The sequence below is a fragment of the Suncus etruscus genome, chromosome 6 (genome assembly GCF_024139225.1).
Source record: "Suncus etruscus isolate mSunEtr1 chromosome 6, mSunEtr1.pri.cur, whole genome shotgun sequence".
In the NCBI taxonomy this organism is placed as follows: Eukaryota; Metazoa; Chordata; class Mammalia; order Eulipotyphla; family Soricidae; genus Suncus; species Suncus etruscus.
In genome coordinates, this window is record NC_064853.1 from 72,989,161 (window position 1) to 73,007,613 (window position 18,453).

Below are 18,453 nucleotides of genomic sequence, written 5' to 3' on the forward strand. Positions count from 1 at the left end.
TCTGTCTCTCTCTCTCTCTCTGTCTCTCTCTTTTTGTCTCTGTCTCTCTCTTTGTCTCTCTATCTCTCTCTTCTCTCCCTTCTCCTCCTCCTTCTCCTCCTTCCTTCCCCTTTCTTAGAATTTCTAAATAAAATCTGTCACTACTTTGAAAAAACTTTATTGATACATTGTGGTTCACAACACAGTTTTTTCAGGCTTTCAATGATTCCCCCAGCCCTGCCAGAGTGATATTGTGCACAGAGCTAGTAACAACTGCCTAGTATAGCACAAAACCAAAAAATAAACTAACAAGATTTCTTTTTTTGTTTGTCTTGTTTTTGAGCCACACCCAGTGAGCTCAGGGGTTACTCCACACCCCCCACATTTGTCCTATCCTCCAGCCTCTTTTAAGATGTTTCTTTTTCTTTTTTTTCCTTTTTTTGGTTTTTGGGCCATACCCGGTGGTGCTCAGGGGTTTTTCCTGGCTGTCTGCTCAGAAATAGCTCCTGGCAGGCACAGGGACACCGGGATTTGAACCAACCACCTTTGGTCCTGGATCCGCTGTTTGCAACGCAAACACCGCTGCGCTATCTCTCCGGGCCCAAGATATTTCTTTAAGGGGCAGGAGATATAGCATGGCGGTAGGGCGTTTGCCTTGCATGCAGAAGGATGGTGGTTCGAATCCCAGCATCCCATATGGTCCCCCTAGCCTGCCAGGAGTGATTTCTGAGCGTAGAGCCAGGAGTAACCCCTGAGCGCTGCCGAGTGTGACCCAAAAAACAAAACAAATGATGTTTCTTTATATTCAGCATATGAGAGAGACCACTCTATCTCACTCTGTGTCAGTCTCTTTCCCTATGACTAACTTCATTAAATCTGATACTCTCCGGATCCCTCAATTGCAGCAGCAAATTGCTCGACTTTATCTTTTTTATGTCTGAGTAGTATTCCATTTTGTGTGTGTATCATAGTTTCTTTTTTTGTTTTGTTTTATTTTTGGTTTTGGGCCACACCTGACAATGCTCAGGGGTTACTCCTGGCTCTGTGCTCAAGAGTCACTTCTGGCAGGCTTGGGTGACCATACGTGATATCAGGGATTGAACTCACCCAGGTATGTCCAGGGTTAGCCACATGCAAAGCAAAAGCCCTACCACTGTGCTATAGCCCTGGTCCCCATATAGTTGGGTTTTTTGTTTTTGTTTTATTTTTATTGTGACCAAAGTGCATTACAAATCTTTCACTGCATCATTTATGGTACATAGTGACAATGAATGAGAGGCATTCCCACCACCAGTGCTGTCCTCCCTCTGCCCCTGTTCCCAGTATGCATCCCATATCTCCCTCCTTTACCCCCCAGAATACTAGTGCAACTGGTCTCCACTTTACAGCTTGTTGTAGATTGAGCATCTATTCCACCGTCATTGGAGATAAAAAGGATAAGAAAAAAGGGAGAAAAAAATTTAGTGACAACTACCAAAAAAAAAAAAAGAAAGAAAGAAAGAAAGGAAGGAGAAAAAAAAGAAAAGAAAAATGGAAGAAAAAAGAAAAATATGGACCCAGCAAATAAAAATAAAAATAAATCTCTAAATAATAACCACAAGAGTGAAAAAGAATGAGAAAAGTGAAAGAAAAAAGAGAAGGAAAATAAAGTAAAAAACTAACAAATCAAAACAAAACAAAATAAAGTAGGGGTGCTGGAGTGGTAGGGTTTGGCGTTCCCCTCACTTTTTTTTTTTTTTTTTTTTTTTTGCATAGGCACAGTAAGCATTGGGGAAGAAAGGGAATTCCCGTGGCCTAAGAGATTCAGGGTTTCTCCATCCTTGAAGCATACCATCGTGAAATCAACCCCTGGCTCCATATATACTCATTACCCTGTCCCAAAGGCTTTTTTGTGATGTCAGGAAAGTTTCCTCTCAGTTGTGTGTGAGAAAGTCAAGCCACTGTAGCTAGCGATTTTGGTATTTGCGCGGGTCTAGGATAGAGTCTCTAGGTTCTAGAGGTTCCTATCCATCTTTGTTGTTGTGGTCAGTCTTCTGTAACACTTGCTCCCTGTTGCTCCCTGTTTTCGTTCAGTCCCTAAGGGGAAGCCTAGGATATTATGGATCCAAAGGTTCTGCTCAGTCTCTGTTGTCCAAGTTGGACCTCTGCAGCGCTCAGGGGATATTCCTGGCTCTATGCTCAGAAATAGCTCCTGGCAGGCTCAGGGGACCATATGGGATGCATGGATTCGAACCACGGTCCTTCTAAATGCAAGGCAAATGCCTTACCTCTATGCTATCTCTCCAGCCAGCCCCCCCTATAGTTTTTTATCCAGTCTTCTACTCCAGTTTCGATCTATTATAGATAGTGCTGCAAGGAATATAGGGGTACAAGTATCTTTTCTCCATTTTGTTTTTGGGTCCTTGGAGTATATTCCATTCCTACTGTGTCAAATAGAAGCTCAATTTTTAGTTTTTGTTTTGTTTTGTTTTGTTTTAGGAATATCCATACTATTTTACTAAAAAGCTGGAACAGTCTACATTTCCACCAGCAGTGAATGGAAGTTCCAATCTCCTGCATCGATGCCAGCACTGGCTGTTCTTGTTCTTTGTGATGTTTGCCAGAATCTGTGATGTGAGATGATATCATCTTCCTGATGACTAATGATGCAGAATGTTTTTTATGTGCCTTTTTGAATTTCTTATTGCCATTTGTATTTCTTCTTTGAGGAAGACAGTTCATCTCCTAACTTTTTATGGGTTTGGATTTTTTTCTTATAAATTTCTACCAATGCCTCATAATATCTTTGATATTAACCCATTATCAGATGGTTGGTGGGTAAATAATTTCTCCCAATCCATGGTTTGCCTTTATATCCTATTCAACATTTCCTTTGAGGTGCAGAATATTCTTAGTTTAAAGCAGGGGTCTCAAACTCGCGGCCCACGGGCTGTTTGCGGCCCTCTGTACAACATTTTGTGGCCCACAGCCGGCCTTCAAATATTGCAGTATTCGCGATTATTCGCTTACTGAATAATCGCAATAAAAATTGAATTAGTAAGAAAAATATTGCATTAAACATTCGCATACCCCAAGCAGTTCCGTTCGGGGTATGCAAATGTTTAATGCGATTTTTTTGCGATTTTTTTTCTTACTAATGCGATTTTTTTATAGCGAATATTGGGTAAGTGAATAAATACGAATACTTTGTGCCTAGCACAGATGCCATTTCCGCTGCTCCTGCCCACTGTCCCTTGCATTATCGGAGGCCTAAGGGAGAGAAGTTTATTACAGAATTAGATTTTGTCATACCTTCATCATGACTTCATCAAAGCCTTCAGTGAAGAGAAAGATTGATGACGAGCACAGACAATTTCTTTTTTTCTTTTTTTTTTTTTTTGGGGGGGGGCATACCTGGCAGTGCTCAGGGGTTACTCCTGGCTGTCTGCTCAGAAATAGCTCCTGGCAGGCACGGGGGACCATATGGGACACCGGGATTCAAACCAACCACCTTTGGTCTTGGATCGGCTGCTTGCAAGGCAAACGCTGCTGTGCTATCTCTCCCGGCCCAAAGAATCTTTTTTTTTTGGGGGGGGGAGCACAGACAATTTCAGGAAAAGTGGGAGACACAATATTTCTTTGTTGAGCACAGGGTCATCTCCACAAGCCTTATTTGCTCAGAGAAAGTTGCAGTGCACAAGGAATACAACTTGAAATGCCATTATTCAACTAAACATGCTGAGGAATGTGCAAAATATCAAGGAAATGAGAGAGCCAAGCAGGTTGCCAGTCTTAAAGCATGTCTAATGAGGCAACAAGATTTCTTCAAGAAAGCAACCAAAGAGAATGCTGCATCCATTGAAGCTAGTTACATGGTTAGTGAGATGATTGATAAGGCAGGGAAACCATTCACAGAAGGAGAGTTTGTTAAAAAATGCATGTTACAGGCTGCAAGTATTATCTGTCCAGAAAAGAAAGGTCAGTTTAGCAAAATCAGCCTTTCTGCCAACAATGTGGCAGAGCGCATTTCTGACATGTCAAGTGACATTTATCATCAACTGTGTGAGAAAGCCAAATGTTCTGATGCATACTCAGTTGTTCTTGATGAGGGCACAGATATAACAGACACTGCACAACTCACAATTTATGTCTGTGGTGTTGATTGCCAGTTTGAATTGACAGAGGAGCTGCTCAAAATAATTCCAACACATGGCCAGACCACTGCTAACGAGATACTGTGTGATGCCATTGAGAATGCAGGTTTGCCATGGAAGAAGTTTGTTGGAATAATAACCAATGAAGCGCCATCGATGACAGGGAGAAAAAATGGACTGGTGGCACTTGTTCAAAAAAAAACTTGCAGAGGAGGGTGTAGAGAAGGCCATTGCTTTTCACTGCATTATCCATCAGCAGGCCCTTTGCAGTAAATGCCTGCCGTGTGACAATGTGATGTCTGTTGTTGTGAAATGCATCAACCAAATCAGATCCAGGGGCTTAAAGCACAGGAGGTTCCGTGCTTTTTTAGAGTCAGAATTTGGACATGTGCTCTATTTGACCAAGGTACGTCGGCTCAGCAGGGGAAATGTCCTGAAAAGATTTTTTGAGTTGAGAGAAGTGAAAGCCTTCATGGAGAAGGATGGGAATGCTGTTTCTGAGTTGAGTGATCACAAATGGCTCATGGACTTAGCATTTCTTGTTGACATCACACATAAGCTGAATGTACTAAACAAGATGTTACAAGGCCCGGGGCAGCTTATTAGTGCTGCCTATGACAACGTGAGAGCATTCTCCACAAAACTTGTGTTATGGAAATCCCAGCTCTCTCAGACAAACCTTTGCCATTTTCCAGCATGCAAGGAACTTGTGGATGCAGGCATACCATTCAGTGGTGAGAAATATGTTGATGCTATTTTTAAGCTAGAGAAGGAATTTGATCACAGATTTGCAGACTTCAAAAAGCACAGAGCCACTTTCCAAATTTTTGTGCACCCCTTTTCCTTTGATGTGTAAGATGCCCCTCCTGTGCTTCAAATGGAGCTCATTGACCTGCAATGCAACTCTGATCTCAAAGCCAAGTTCAGGGAGATAAGTGGAAAAGCAGACATGCATGGGCAATTTTTGAGAAAATTGCCCCCCCCCCCAGCTTCCCTGAGCTTTCCCGAATGTTCCCGAATGCTCAATGTGCCTTTTTGGGAGCACATATTTGTGTGAAAAGTTATTCTTCACATTGAACTTTAATAAGTCAAAGTACAGGTCTAGACTTAATGATGATCATCTTCAAGCCATACTGAAGGTCTCAACTGCTTTCTCTCTAAAGCCAAATGTAGTTCAGATTTGTGAGAAGCACTGTCAAGTCTCTGGGAGCAAGGAATAGGCAAAAGATGCCATGTTCAGAAGAACTGTTCATGATCTTTACTCAATGTTCTATTCATGTTCAGAAGAAATAATTAAAACTATTAATAACGACGTTTGAGGACTTTTTTGTGTGTGAAATCCCTTATGCGGCCCTGCCTCACCCCGACTTTGCCTCCTGTGGTCCCCAGGTAAATTGAGTTTGAGACCTCTGGTTTAAAATATCCCATTTGTTTATCTTTGCTTCCACTTGCTCAATGTTTCTTGATGATGCCTTATTTTATTTTTAGGACATGACCTTTGTAAACTTAGAAGACCCTTAGCATCAAAAAAAATTATAGAATCAAAAATTCTCTGGAGAATACTACCTATGTTTTCCTCTGTATATGTACTTAATGAATTCTGCCATTTAATCCATTTTGATTTGACTTTTGTCAAATTCACTGTAATATAGGTTGGGTTCATTCGTTTGTTTGGTTGGTTGGTTTGGGGTTAAACCTAGTGATACTCAGACTCTACACTCAGGAATCACTCCTGGTGATATTTGGGGAATTATATGGAATGTCGAAGAGTGCATCATCATCATCATCATCATCATCATCATCTTCTTCTTCTTCTCCTCCTCCTCCTCTTCCTCCTCCTCCTCCTCTTTTTTTGTGTGTGTGTTTTGGGTCACACCCGGCAGTGCTCAGGGGAAACTCCTGGCCCTATGCTCAGAAATTGCTCCTGGTATACACGGGGGACCATATGGGAAGTCGGATTCAAACTGATGACCTTCTGCATGAAAGGCAAACGCCTTACCTCCATGCTATCTCTCCGGCCTTTTTTTTTTTTTTTTTGCAAATAGCTGATTAGTTTATTCAACACCACTTGTTGAAAAGGCTTTCCTTGCCCCATTTCATATATTTTGCTCCGTTGACAAAGATTAACTGATCATATACCTGACGGTTTGTTTTCGGATATTCCACTCTAATCCATTCATCTGAGGGTCTGTCTTTATTTCAGTACTATGCTGTCTTAATTACTACTGCTTTGTAGTACACTTTGAAGTTGGGGAAAGTAATACTTCCTATCTTTTTTTTCCCCAAAGGATTATTTTAGGTATGGGGGATAGAAAAACTAAGTCGTAAATGAAAACACCCCACCCTAGACTGCTGGTGTACATTGGAGATTGCCAGAGGGAAGGAGCAGCAGCCCTCAGGGCAGATTGGGGCTAGGAGGTGGGAGGTGGGTTCCTGGAAGCATTTCTTTGAAGCACAAGGCAGGGCATCCTAGTACCACTGTTACCTAAGCAAAAACTAGGCTGTTTGTTAAAAGCTCTAGATGTGTTCAAGAGCACTTGGTACACACCTTCTGGAATGCTCTGTGGGGTCATCCCCTAACTCCAATACTGCATGATTATGACCTTCTCGTGTCTTTGTCTCTCCCCTGTCTCGATTGTTTTTTTTTTTGTTTGTTTTTTTTTTTTTTTTGGATTTTGGGCCACACCCGGCAGTGCTCAGGGCTTACTCCTGGCTGTCTGCTCAGAAATAGCTCCTGGCAGGCACGGGGGACCATATGGGACACCGGGATTCGAACCAACCACCTTTGGTCCTAGATCGGCTGCTTGCAAGGCAAACGCCGCTGTGCTATCTCTCCGGGCCCGTCTCGATTGTTTTTAAGTTGAACTCATTTCTAGTTTTTGTTGGTTTGGTTTGCTTTGGTATTAGAACCACACCCAGAGGTACTAAGATTTTACTCCTGGTCTGTGCACAGGAATTACTTCTGGCAGTGCTTGGGAGGCCAAAAGTGATTCTTAAATTCCTTTCTTATTTTATTTTTAGAATATGACTTTTGGGGCCCGGAGAGATAGCGCAGCGGCGTTTGCTTGCAAGCAGCCAATCCAGGACCAAAGGTGGTTGGTTCGAATCCCGGTGTCCCATATGGTCCCCCGTGCCTGCCAGGGGCTATTTCTGAGCAGACAGCCAGGAGGAACCCCTGAGCACTGCCGGGTGTGACCCAAAAACTAAAAAAAAAAAAAAAAAAAAAAAGAATATGACTTTTGTAAATTTATTTTATTTCTAATTTTATTTATTTATTATTTTATTTTTAGGGCATGACCTTTGTAAACTTATAAGACCTTTTATAGAATCAAAAAACCAACAATGGCGAAACTGTTTTCTGGACAATATTAGTGAGTCTGATAATGACTTGTGGTCTGATCCAGAAAGAGGAGTGGAAGATACAGCATTAGAATTCCTTTCCACCCCCAAGAAACACCCAGCAAATCCAGAGCAGCCAACAATCATTGCAAGTGGAGATCTGACTATTTTTTCATTTATAATTTCCCCAACATCAGGTTGCTTTTTAAGGGTATTGGCCTTTTACCCGGGAGTTCTATAATTTTTAGTGACTAAAATGGCTCAGACACGCATTGATTTGAAATCTGGTAGAAAGGGGGAGGGACCGTTAATGGGGCTGATTTTGTATTGTTCTAGGGCTTTTGAACCAAGTGATGTTTTTTTCCTTAACTTTTATTAAATGACTGTGATTTCTTTTTTTTTTTTAAACAACTGTTTGCACTTTCAACCGAAAGCTTTCTTTCTTAAAAACAACAACAACAACAACAACAACAAAACACACAAAGGTACAACCCCCCCCCTCCAGTTTCGTGCTAAATAAAAAAAATGTCTTTGCAAAGAGTCTCCCAAAAGCTGAGCCATCCGTCTCTGTTGCTAAAAAGAAGTCGAGATCCTGGAGCCGCAGTCCTCCCGGGTCCTCCGCCAGTACTCTGCTGGGGTCGGCTCAGAAAAAGCAAAATCTATCTCGTCCTTAGTCGTTTGTTCTTGGGGCGCGGGGATTGGGGGTGAGGGGAGAGGAAGATCTTGCATCCAGACCATGTAGAAGCCTGACCCCTTGAGGAGCGCCCGGGAGTCTGGGCGAGTCCGTTGGGTCCCCCAAGCCCCGGGAGAGCGACGCCCTCTCTCCGTTAGCGGGGAGAATTCTCCATGTCAGCCCAGAAATCCGTTACCAGGCTGCGGAGTCTCTTCGGACCCAGGCAGGGCGGACGAGGGCCGGCCAGCCGCTGGTCGCTCACCCGGCCGGGAAGCGGGGCGCGCGGCGGGTCGGGTTACAGACAGGTGAGGCTGGCGGCGGGGAGAGCCTCTGGCGCCAGGTAAACCTCGGCCCGAGCTGCCCCGCAAAGGCTTCTCTGCACCCCCGGCAGCTGGCACGCGTCTCCTCGCCCGTCTCCACGCGAAGCTGGGGCGCTGGGGGAGGTCGCGCGGCCCCCCGATTCAGGCTCGGCTGCTGCGAGCAACTCGCGTCTTCTCTTGTCCACTCCCGTTTCTTCGGGCCCTCCCCCACCCCTCCAGGTACTGGTGTGTGTGTGTTTGGGTGGGTGCTAAATCCTGATATGTGTGTGTGTGTGTGTGTGTGTGTGTGTGCACACCTCTCCAGGTACTGGTGTGTGTGTGTGTGTGTGTGTGTGTGTGTGTGTGCACACCTCTCCAGGTACTGGTGTGTGTGTGTGTGTGTGTGTGTGTGTGTGTGTTTGGGTGGGTGCTAAATCCAAAACACAAAGCCCTCCCCCCAGCCACCTGGAGCCTTCCCTGGTTGTGGTTCCTCTGCCTGAAATGGAAAAGGATTTACTTTCCAGTCTCCAATTTTAGGGAGCAAATAGTTGCCAGTGGATGATGATGAACATTTCCACCCCCAGCAACCCCAAAGTGCATTTGCATGATATGCATTTGGCTTTTGTCTCCGTTGTGCATTTTATTTGGGGGGAGGTGGTGAAGGAGTCTGGGGTGCAAGTTGCAAAAAATAAAAATAAAGTCGAGTTTTATTTTGCTTAATATAGTTTAGAGGGCAAAGTCATTTTTTTTTTAAATCAACGCTTCGAAAGCCACTGAACTTAAAACGGCATTGTTTCTGTCTTTATTTGGGGGTACCGTTGTAGATGATAGGAGGCTCCAAGCTATTAAGTAACACCAGCAGATTTGCGCCTCATTTTTCACTACCTCTCCCTTTTCGCCCGCCAAAGATATCCCACAAAGCTCCAAGAATGATCCAGAAAAGGAAGTCCAGAGGGGGAACCTAGCGCATTTGGGGGCGGTGGTGTTGGGAGGGGATTGAGGGAGAGAGAGAGAGCTAGAGGGAGGGAGGTCGGGTGCACTTCGTGGGGGGGGGGAGGGAGAAAGATGCCTGGGCCAGGGCAGATCTGGGGTTACCCCTCTAAGAGTCAGGGTTACCCCTCTAAGATGCCAGAATTGGGGAACAAGGTAGATGGAGGCTGATCCCAAAGCATGCATTTAAAAATTTTTTTTTGCTTAACAAAAAAAGAGGGGAGGGGGAAGCAGACGTTAAATTCTTTTGCAAACATTCATGCCTCGGGAAGGGCTGGAACAGGCCGCCGCGGCCGCCGGAACCGGTCGGACAGGTAGCGAGCTTGTTGACACCGTTATGTCGCAGGGCGCATGCTCACGCCCAAGTTTCCTGGTGCCTTGGCCATTCCACCTCGGGAAACTTTTCCCGGCGTGGTCGCGGGCGCCGCCGGAGGAGGCAGAGGTCGCGTCTCCGGGCCGGGGTGCGGAGCCGGGCGTCTCGGGGAGCCGCGCAGGAGGCGGAGGAGGAGGCCAGAGGCGGCGGCGGGAAGGTGCCGGGCTCGCTCGCTCTCTCGCTCGCCCGGGCAGCCGGGAGCCGGTAGACCGCGCCCGGGGAGGGGGGGTGGTGGAAAGGAAATCTAGCGGAGGGGGGATCCCCGAAGTTCCAGCAAAGCAGCCCCCCGACATGCCCAAAGCTTTCCTGGTGAAGAGGAGGAGCCTGGGGGTCTCGGTGCGCAGCTGGGATGAGCTCCCGGACGAGGAACGGGCAGACACCTACATCCCAGGTGAGCGGCGGCGGCGGCGGCGGCGCGCGCGGGTGCTCCCACCGCCACCCCCGAGGCCGGTGGGGGCGGGGAGGCCGGGCTTTTGGGGTTCAGCAGGAGCACCCCCTTAGGAGGGGGCGCTGTAGAAGATCGCGCCGCGCCCCCTCGCCCCGGTGCCTCCACGTAGGTGTTCGTGATTTAATTGCACGGCGGCGGGACCGTTCGTTGGCTTCGGCGCGGGTCGGGGACGCCCTGCCGGGAAGGCCAATACGGGGGCACCCCGGTTCTACGTCCTTCGAGGGTGGTTGCCACAGAACCGGCCACCCCACCTGGGGCTAACCGGGTAGAGATCACCCCCTTTCCCCCCACCCCCCCAAAGACTATCCCTAGGAAACTCAGGCGCTTAGTTCCTAGCGGCTACTCGGTGCCGCCTCGTGGGCGCAGAGTTTGGGATCCCCTGGGCACCCCCAGGAGCCCGAGGAGCCGCTTTCTAGACCCCAGTGGGGGTTCGCCCTTGCATCAAGAGCGGCGATGCCCACTTGGCGACGTGCCCGTGCCCGGGGCGGCGCTTGCACAGGCCCCCCGCGGGTCCACTGGCGCTGGCGAGCGGGCCTCTCATTGTATGTCTGTGTCCGCAGTGGTTTTGGGGCGTCTGCTGCACGAGCCCCCCGAGGACTGCCGCAGCGACGACGGCGGCGGCGGCAGCAGCAGCAGCAGCAGCAGCAGCTCGGGGGAACCCGGCGGCGCCGAGAGCGGCTTGTCCCCGCGCGCCCCCACCGAATGCGCGCCCCTCGCCGAGCCCGGAGACGCCGAAGGCCCCTCGGCCGGACTCCCGGACACCCAGCCGCGGCCCGGGGCCAGATCGAAAATCAAGGTACGCGGGCGACTCAGCCCCCCGCCGCCTAAGCTGCGCCCCGCCCCGGCGTCGGCTTCCCGGGGCCCGCGCCCCGCCCCGCCCTGCCGCGCCCGCCTGCCTGCCTTGCCCGCGCGCGCACCCCGGCACCGGCGCCCTAGAGCGTGGCCGCCGCCGCCGCCGCCGAGCGGCTCCTGCACCTGCCCCTGGCTGGGCCTGGGCCAGCGGGGCGTCTCCGCCGGCCAGTCGCGCGAGCCGCTGCACCCCGAGCGCGCGCACATGCTGGGGGACGGGGAGCGGGTCCCCGCCTATCCGTCGAGGTTCCTGTGCTGGGGCGCTCCGGGGCGCTTTTTCTCCCCCTCTCATCCTGCCTGGTCTGGGCTGGGGTGACGGTGGGTGTTTCGGGGGGACCGTGTTCACTACGTGGGCTCCCCTCGTTTAACAGCGAGGCCTAGGCTCCTAACGGAGTGCTCCCCTAGCTGGACACACACGCGCGCGCGCGGTCCGCGCTGGGTGCTCGTTATCCGTCTGGGCCTCTCAAGATCGAGGCGACCGAGAGAGCCCCTCTCGAGTGGACCCCAGCATTCAGAGCTACCGTGGATGGATGGACAGAGGGTCCCCGTGGCTCCTGCGTGCCATTCTAGAATGGTCCCCGGCATATGCGCTGTCCTGGAACGTCTCCACTGCCCGACACGAGCCTTACTTAGTTCCAGTCTTTGCGCAGGTTGGAGTAGGGGTGTAGGTGCCACTTGACCCCCATTTCCAAGCGAGGCTGAGCCCCAGTGACCATAAGCGTTCCTGCTTCGTGTAGGCGGGGGAGGGCACGCTGTCGGGGTGCTGCGGGAAAGGGGTGGAGGCTGGGGAGATAGCGGGAAGGAGTCCCGGTGATTTGTGGAGGCCTGGCAAAAAGCACGGAAGACTTGATCTGGGAGAGACCTGCCTTGCCCCCAAGCGACCTGCCCCGCGGGCTCGGGCGGGCCGGTCTGTATTTTTTTGGTTCTGCTTGGAGCCTGGAGGCTGGAGCTGGAATCCGCTGAGAAGGGCTCTCGGAAGGATGCCGCTGGAGAGGGTTTGCAGATTAGCGTTTTGTGCGCTGCAAAGATTCACCGCGGGTTGTCCTGAGGCTTTTCTTGGCCTGATGGGGTTAAGTGGGTGGGGACAGTTTGCCTCCAGGAAATTCTACAAAGTGGCCCACTTGCATAATTATCACCTCGCTAGAAGGACAATTGCAACCGTTGTTTTGGGATCTACAGTTAGCCGCTTTGTCCCCCCCTCCAATTTCCCAGATGACCCCGGATGGGGGAGTGCTAAAGGAGAAAGAAGTCATCCCTCGACCAATTTTTTAGGAGATCTCTCTTTTTTGACTCCCAGCAGATGGTGCCTTCAGAGCCCCGGATCGAGGAATAAAGAAAATCATATTTTATTTCCTTCATCCGGGCGCGGTGTGTTCTCTCCCCTCCTCCACCTAGGAGTAGGGGGTGGAGGGTAGAGTTTGCTCCTGAACCGTTAACAGTTTCCTGATGAGTTTTTGTTTGCTTACTGGGGATTTACGGATTCCTTTTCCCTCTCCACTTCCTCCACAAATAGACTTCTGGCTTGGAGCGTCGAGAGTTATTGGCGGTGACTGGCTTGTTTTCAAGGAACTGGCCAAGTTACCAGCGACTTGGCGCCTTGTAGTTACAGAGTTCAATGTAAAACGTGCCGGAAGCTCATTCTTGGATGAGACCCCTTACCTGATATTATTTCTGTGACTGGTTTTCTAGGTTATGACTTTGTTACTTCTCAGCTCTAGGATCTTTGGTAAACTACGAACCCCTGCAGAACCCCAACTTCTTTGTCTCTAACATGGGAAGAGTAATGATACCTGCTTCATACTATTGAGAGAATAAGTTAAGGTTAGGATTTAGGGGCCTAAGAGATAGTACAATAGGGAAGGCATTACTTAGCATACATTCTTTCCAAGCTCAGCACCACCAACAGGTGTGTTCACAGTACTTTCCCGGTTTAAAAAAAATGGGGACAAAATACCCAGTTTGATCCCTAGCAACACACTACATCATGCTCCCAAGTACTGTTGGGAATGATCCCAAACACTGCCAGGTGTGTCCTTCCTCCAAGAAAAGGGAGATATGGTGATGGCTCCATGATTCTTATCTAGAATGATTTGAGTTGGCGGGGAGGCACAAACAGTAATAAGCTGTATTCTAGGAAAGTGAATGCTAAGCCATATGCACCAGCAAAAATGTGGACAGTTCTAAGCAGGAAAGATTCCCTTGGTCTGGAATTTGAGGTTAGTGGAAAGGGGTGAGAGGCAGTTTACTTTGGTTGAGGAGGCTGTTGGCCTCACTCAGTAATGTCAGGGTTTACTCCTGGTTCTGAACAAGGATCACTTCTGGCAGAATTTAGGGGAATCTTATTGGGAATTGAACCTGGAGTCTGCTGTGTGTGGTTTAAATATTTTAATTCCTGTATTAACTCTTCCGCTTGAGTAGAGAAGCAGGCATTAGGTGTAGGATGAGCCTGAAGTTCAAGTAAAGGAAGAAACTGAAAAATTATGATGACTGAAAGCAGGGGGCCAAGTGGAGTCAGAGAGTGGGAGGGAAGTGAGGAACTGTGGGGGGGGGGCAACCACAGAAGTGCTGGAATTGTTCTGGAATTGAGAAGGAAATGAATTGAGTTCAATTTACCAGTTAGATTTGGAATTTATTGTTACCTGTCCCAAGCCTTAGTTGCCTGATCTGTAAAATACTGAAATAACTGTTCAAGAAACAGTATTGTGTAGCTTAATTGAGATCATGCATGGAAATGTTTAGTCACTTTTTGCATCTATATGAACTGCTCATATGTATAAGGAGTTGGAACATCCAGGCTTTGGCAATGGTGTTGCCTCTAGTTGGGACAAAGGATTTACCAACAGATTGCTTTGATAAGTGGATCTGGAAAGGAGTGTAGACATACCTATTGGGAAATTTGGTCTTTACCAGCCTACTTGCCTTTTGACTTGTGCCTTGGGTAGGTTATGAAATTGTCTCCCTGTATGAGGATTCTATAATTTACAAAAGTGATGGAGTTGGGAGAGGATGTAGTCCAGGGAAAATATCTTTGCCTGGTCTAGTGCCTTTAAATCCCTTTTTACTGGACCTATATTTAAGTCTCCAGATGGGTGGTAGAAACCAGCAGAAATTTTGATCACTACTGTCCTTCAAAGACTTGTCAGATACAAGAAGTTAACTCAGATAAATCAGTCATGACCTTAAATTGTCCATTCTTTTTTTGTTTGTTTGTTTGTTTGTTTTTGGGGGGGGTTCTCTGTGAATTAGTTTATTTAAGAAAAAATATGATTCTCTTTATTAACCAGATTTTTAGGTGAGCTGCAGTTTCACCAGAATCTATAGTGATGGCCAATTAGTTTATTCTTAAGTATTGTTATGAGTCATGGGTTTAAGTTGTTTAAGGAAGAAATTGCCAGGGACCAGAGCAAAGTACAGTGTTATGTAGGTTACTTGCTTTGCTCACTGCCAACCTAGGTTCAGTCCCTGGTACCATATGGTTCCCCCACACCAGCCCTCCAGGTGTGATCTCTGAGCTCAGCCAGTTGTGTCCCAAATCCCCCCACCCAAAAAAAATATATATACATATATATTTGATTTTTGGAAGGGAATATATACTCTTTTTATTAGGTCCTTTGCCTAATATTTAATTCTCCCTTAAGACAGAATTGAATATGCTCTAGCCCTTTCCATTGTAACTCATTGACCAACTCCCAGCCACACATTTGGCTGACCAGACTTTTCTTGACTTCATACCTATTAGGGGTCAAAAGACAGGGAACATTCTTACTGGCTTGTTGCCTCAGCACTTAGTGCAATAGAGCCTGATTCATGAGAGGACATAAATCAGCAGAGAACAGAAATGCAGGCAGGGGAGGTATCCGTGTTCCTCTATGTAAATGACAACATTTCTAGGTGGAAAACAGGAAGTCAGATTAAAAGGGATATCTAAAACGAAAAAAGGTTTGAAATGGAAGCCTACAAAAGGTGAAATGAATGGGAATGTATCGCATTGTTTTCCTTGTCTCTGTGGGTTTTGGTCAGTTTGTTTCTGGTCCCTGGGATTAAACCCAGGGCCTCAAACATTAAAAGAATGTACGGTGTCACTGACCATGGCTGAGCTTGTGGCAGCCTTTTTTTGTGTTGTTTTGTTTTTGGGTCACACCTGGTAACACTCAGGGCTTTTACTTCTGGCTTTGCACTCAGAAATCGCTCCTGGCTTGGGGGACCATATGGGACGCTGAGTGATCAATCGCGTTCAGTCTGAGGCTAGCATAGGCAAGGCAGACGCCTTACCTCTTGCACCACTGCTCCAGCCCAGGCTTTTGTTGATTTGTTTTGGGAGGTCATACCCAGTGGTGCACAGGGGTTACTCCTGGCTAAGCACTCAGAAATTCCTCCTGGCAGGCTCAGGGACTATATGGGATGCTGAGGATCAAACCTGGGTCGGCCACGTGCAAGGCAAATGTCCTTCCTGCTGTGCTTTTGCTCAGGTCCTGGTAGTAGCTTTTGATTTCAGTATATGTCACATGCTTCTTTACTGTTGGGAGGGACTTTGATTTTTGTTGCAGACAACAGAATCCACTAAAACCAACTTGAGCAAAGAATGGTTAATTATGGGCCCGGAGAGATAGCACAGCGGCATTTGCCTTGCAAGCAGCCGATCCAGGACCAAAGGTGGTTGGTTCGAATCCCGGTGTCCCATATGGTCCCCCGTGCCTGCCAGGAGCTATTTCTGAGCAGACAGCCAGGAGAAACCCCTGAGCAACGCTGGGTGTGGCCCAAAAACAAAACAAAAAAAATAAATAAAAATAAATAAAAATAAAATAAAAAGAATGGTTAATTATAGGGTAAAGAACAGGCTAAAGAAGCTTGTATTCCTACAAATAACTCTATACAAACTGCAGAAGTGACTGTCTATGGAACTGTAGCTGTTGCCTCTGACTGCCCCTTCTTGTATCATGATGTTTCTGCTAATGCAGAGGGTAAAATAATGAGGGCAAAATTATGGCCACATACCTTCTCTGCTCAATTTATTCCTTTCAGGCTGCAATTAAAATCTTTGTTGTTTTTCTTTTTCTTTCCTTTTTTTTAATTTCGGGACCACACCAGGCAATGTTCAGGGCTTACTCTTGGTTTTGTGCCCAGGGATCTCTCTTGGTGGGGTTCAGAGGAACTATAGTCGGTGCTGGTGATTGAACATGGGTCTGGAAAGTGCCTTACCCCATCTATTATTTCTTCAGTCCAAGGTGGGGAATTTTTTAATCGCCAAGGAACTGGGACAATTTGCATTGAACATTTTGACTACTCTAACAAAGCAAATGTGTCTGTAGAAATGTTATCTATACGCCCACCAGGAAGTAGCCAGGACTTTCTACATCTCACTGGAAGCAGGACCCTTTTTCATGAACCTGAAATATTAGGAGAATAAAGGACATCTGTCTGTCTTTTAGCAGTTTGATAGGTAAATGCTGGGATTATTGCTCAGTGGCAGAGCACTTGCATTACATGTTTGAGCCCCTGGATTCAAACCCTGGCACCTCACAAAGAAAAGGTTGACAGGCAAGTGACCGTCACCAATTCTGAAGTTGGCCAGAGGGTCAGCCAAAGTCCCTGCTGCCCCAGATGCACCTCAAGTCTTCAGCAGCGCTGACACAATGATTGGTTTGTTTTTACTGTTGAGATTTGCTTTGAGAACTGGAGGGGAACTTGGTGTGTTTTTTAAAATGAAAGTCGAGATGGTGCAGAAAGCAGGACAGCAAGCAAGACGGTGCCAGACCACGGGGCTAAAGACTCGCTCACTCTCTTCACTTCTTTTCACTGGATTCATCTCCAAACCCAGGTCACCTTCCACTCTATAGTGACTTCTCATTTCATTAGTAAGCTTTTAGCAAAGTGTTAATTTGAGATTACGGGTGAGACTTTTCAGAAGAAAGTCTTTTAGGAAAGTAGCCTGGTGTTAAATACCATCACCACTACCCCCACAGGTCTGGAGTGGTTCCCTGTGATTATCCACATGAATAATTAATTTTGTGTCAAAACACATGGATATTGGCTCCAAGTGAGGATGAAGTCTGCCGTTGCTTCACATCTGCTTGGGTTGCATTTTATTGCTAAGGGAGAGAGGAGAGAGAATGTTGATTACTTTTCAAGTTATCTATTTCTGCCTCCAAAATGATGTTAAATTTAGGAGCATAAAATCATTCTATGAATACAGTAGGGGAATAACAAATGCCCAACAGCAAGAGAAATGAAGAACAGGAGAACTAAACTTTAGTCGGATGGTTATCGCTGAAGCTGGTGCTGAGAAGGGTGGGGATAAGATGGAGGGAAACTGGGCCATGTGGAGGAAAGTGGTTACACGGAAGGAAGAGGATGTTGGAGGTAAGGTGTTATGCATGAAATCTTATAAATATTGTTAAACCACAATGCCTAAAAGAAAACACACATACACACATACAGTGATGAGATGTTAATTGGTGGAGGGAAGTGAACACTGGTGAAGGGGTTGGTATTGGAACATTGTGCCTAAAACTTAATTATGAATAACTTTGTAAATCAAGGTGCCTCCATTAAAATAACAACAAGATGGGCCAGAGCAATAGCATAGTGATGGGGTGTTTGCATGCAGCTGCCCAGGATGGACCTGGGTTCAATCCCCGGTGTCCCATATGGTCCCCCAAGCCAGGAGCGATTTCTGAGCGTATAGCGAGGAGTGACCCCTGAGCATCACCGGGTGTGGCCCAAACCCCCTCCCCCCCCAAAAAAAAGGCTTTCTGATTATTATGGTCTTAGTATATGATAGCTGGGCAGTTTTTTTCTGAAGTTTCTCTTGTAATTTTGGTTAGATGTCAGCTGGATGTCTGCAGTCTTTTGTTTTTTGGGCCACACCCGGTGACACTCTAGAGTTACTCCTGGCTATGTGCTCAGAAATCGCTTTTGGCTTGGGGGGGCCATATGGGACGCTGGGGGAATCATCCTAGGCTAGCGCAGGTAAGGCAGAAACCTTAATGCTTGTGCCACTGCTTCAGCCCCATGTCTGCAGTCTTTTGGGAAAGTGATTAAGTTGGACATCTAAGGTGTCATTCATAGGCTGTTTATAATCAAATGGTTTCCTCTTTCAAGCCGCTTCGATTATGTGATTCAACCATCATTTTTCTTTTTTTTTTTTTTGGTTTTTGGGCCACACCCGGCAGTGCTCAGGGGTTACTCCTGGCTGTCTGCTCAGAAATAGCTCCTGGCTCGGGGGACCATATGGGATACCGGGATTCGAACCAACCACCTTTGGTCCTGGATCGGCTGCTTGCAAGGCAAATGCCGCTGTGCTATCTCTCCGGGCCCTCAACCATCATTCTTCAACAGGTCCCTCCACATCAGTGAACACATAGGTAATA

General features: G+C 47.3%; 2 protein-coding genes across 3 annotated transcripts in view; both read left to right on the forward strand.

The window, feature by feature from the left end:
* Positions 1-18,453, forward strand: part of SNX5 (sorting nexin 5) — a 1,173,556-nt gene that overhangs the window by 1,055,803 nt on the left and 99,300 nt on the right. The gene's annotated exons all lie outside the window — the stretch shown is intronic.
* The window catches only part of OVOL2 (ovo like zinc finger 2), a 39,991-nt gene continuing 31,615 nt past the window's right edge, over positions 10,078-18,453 (forward strand). Inside the window, exons 1-2 of the mRNA XM_049774361.1 lie at positions 10,078-10,177; positions 10,795-11,030. Coding sequence (XP_049630318.1) covers positions 10,078-10,177; positions 10,795-11,030 — 336 coding nt within the window. The remainder of the gene's footprint in view (positions 10,178-10,794; positions 11,031-18,453) is intronic.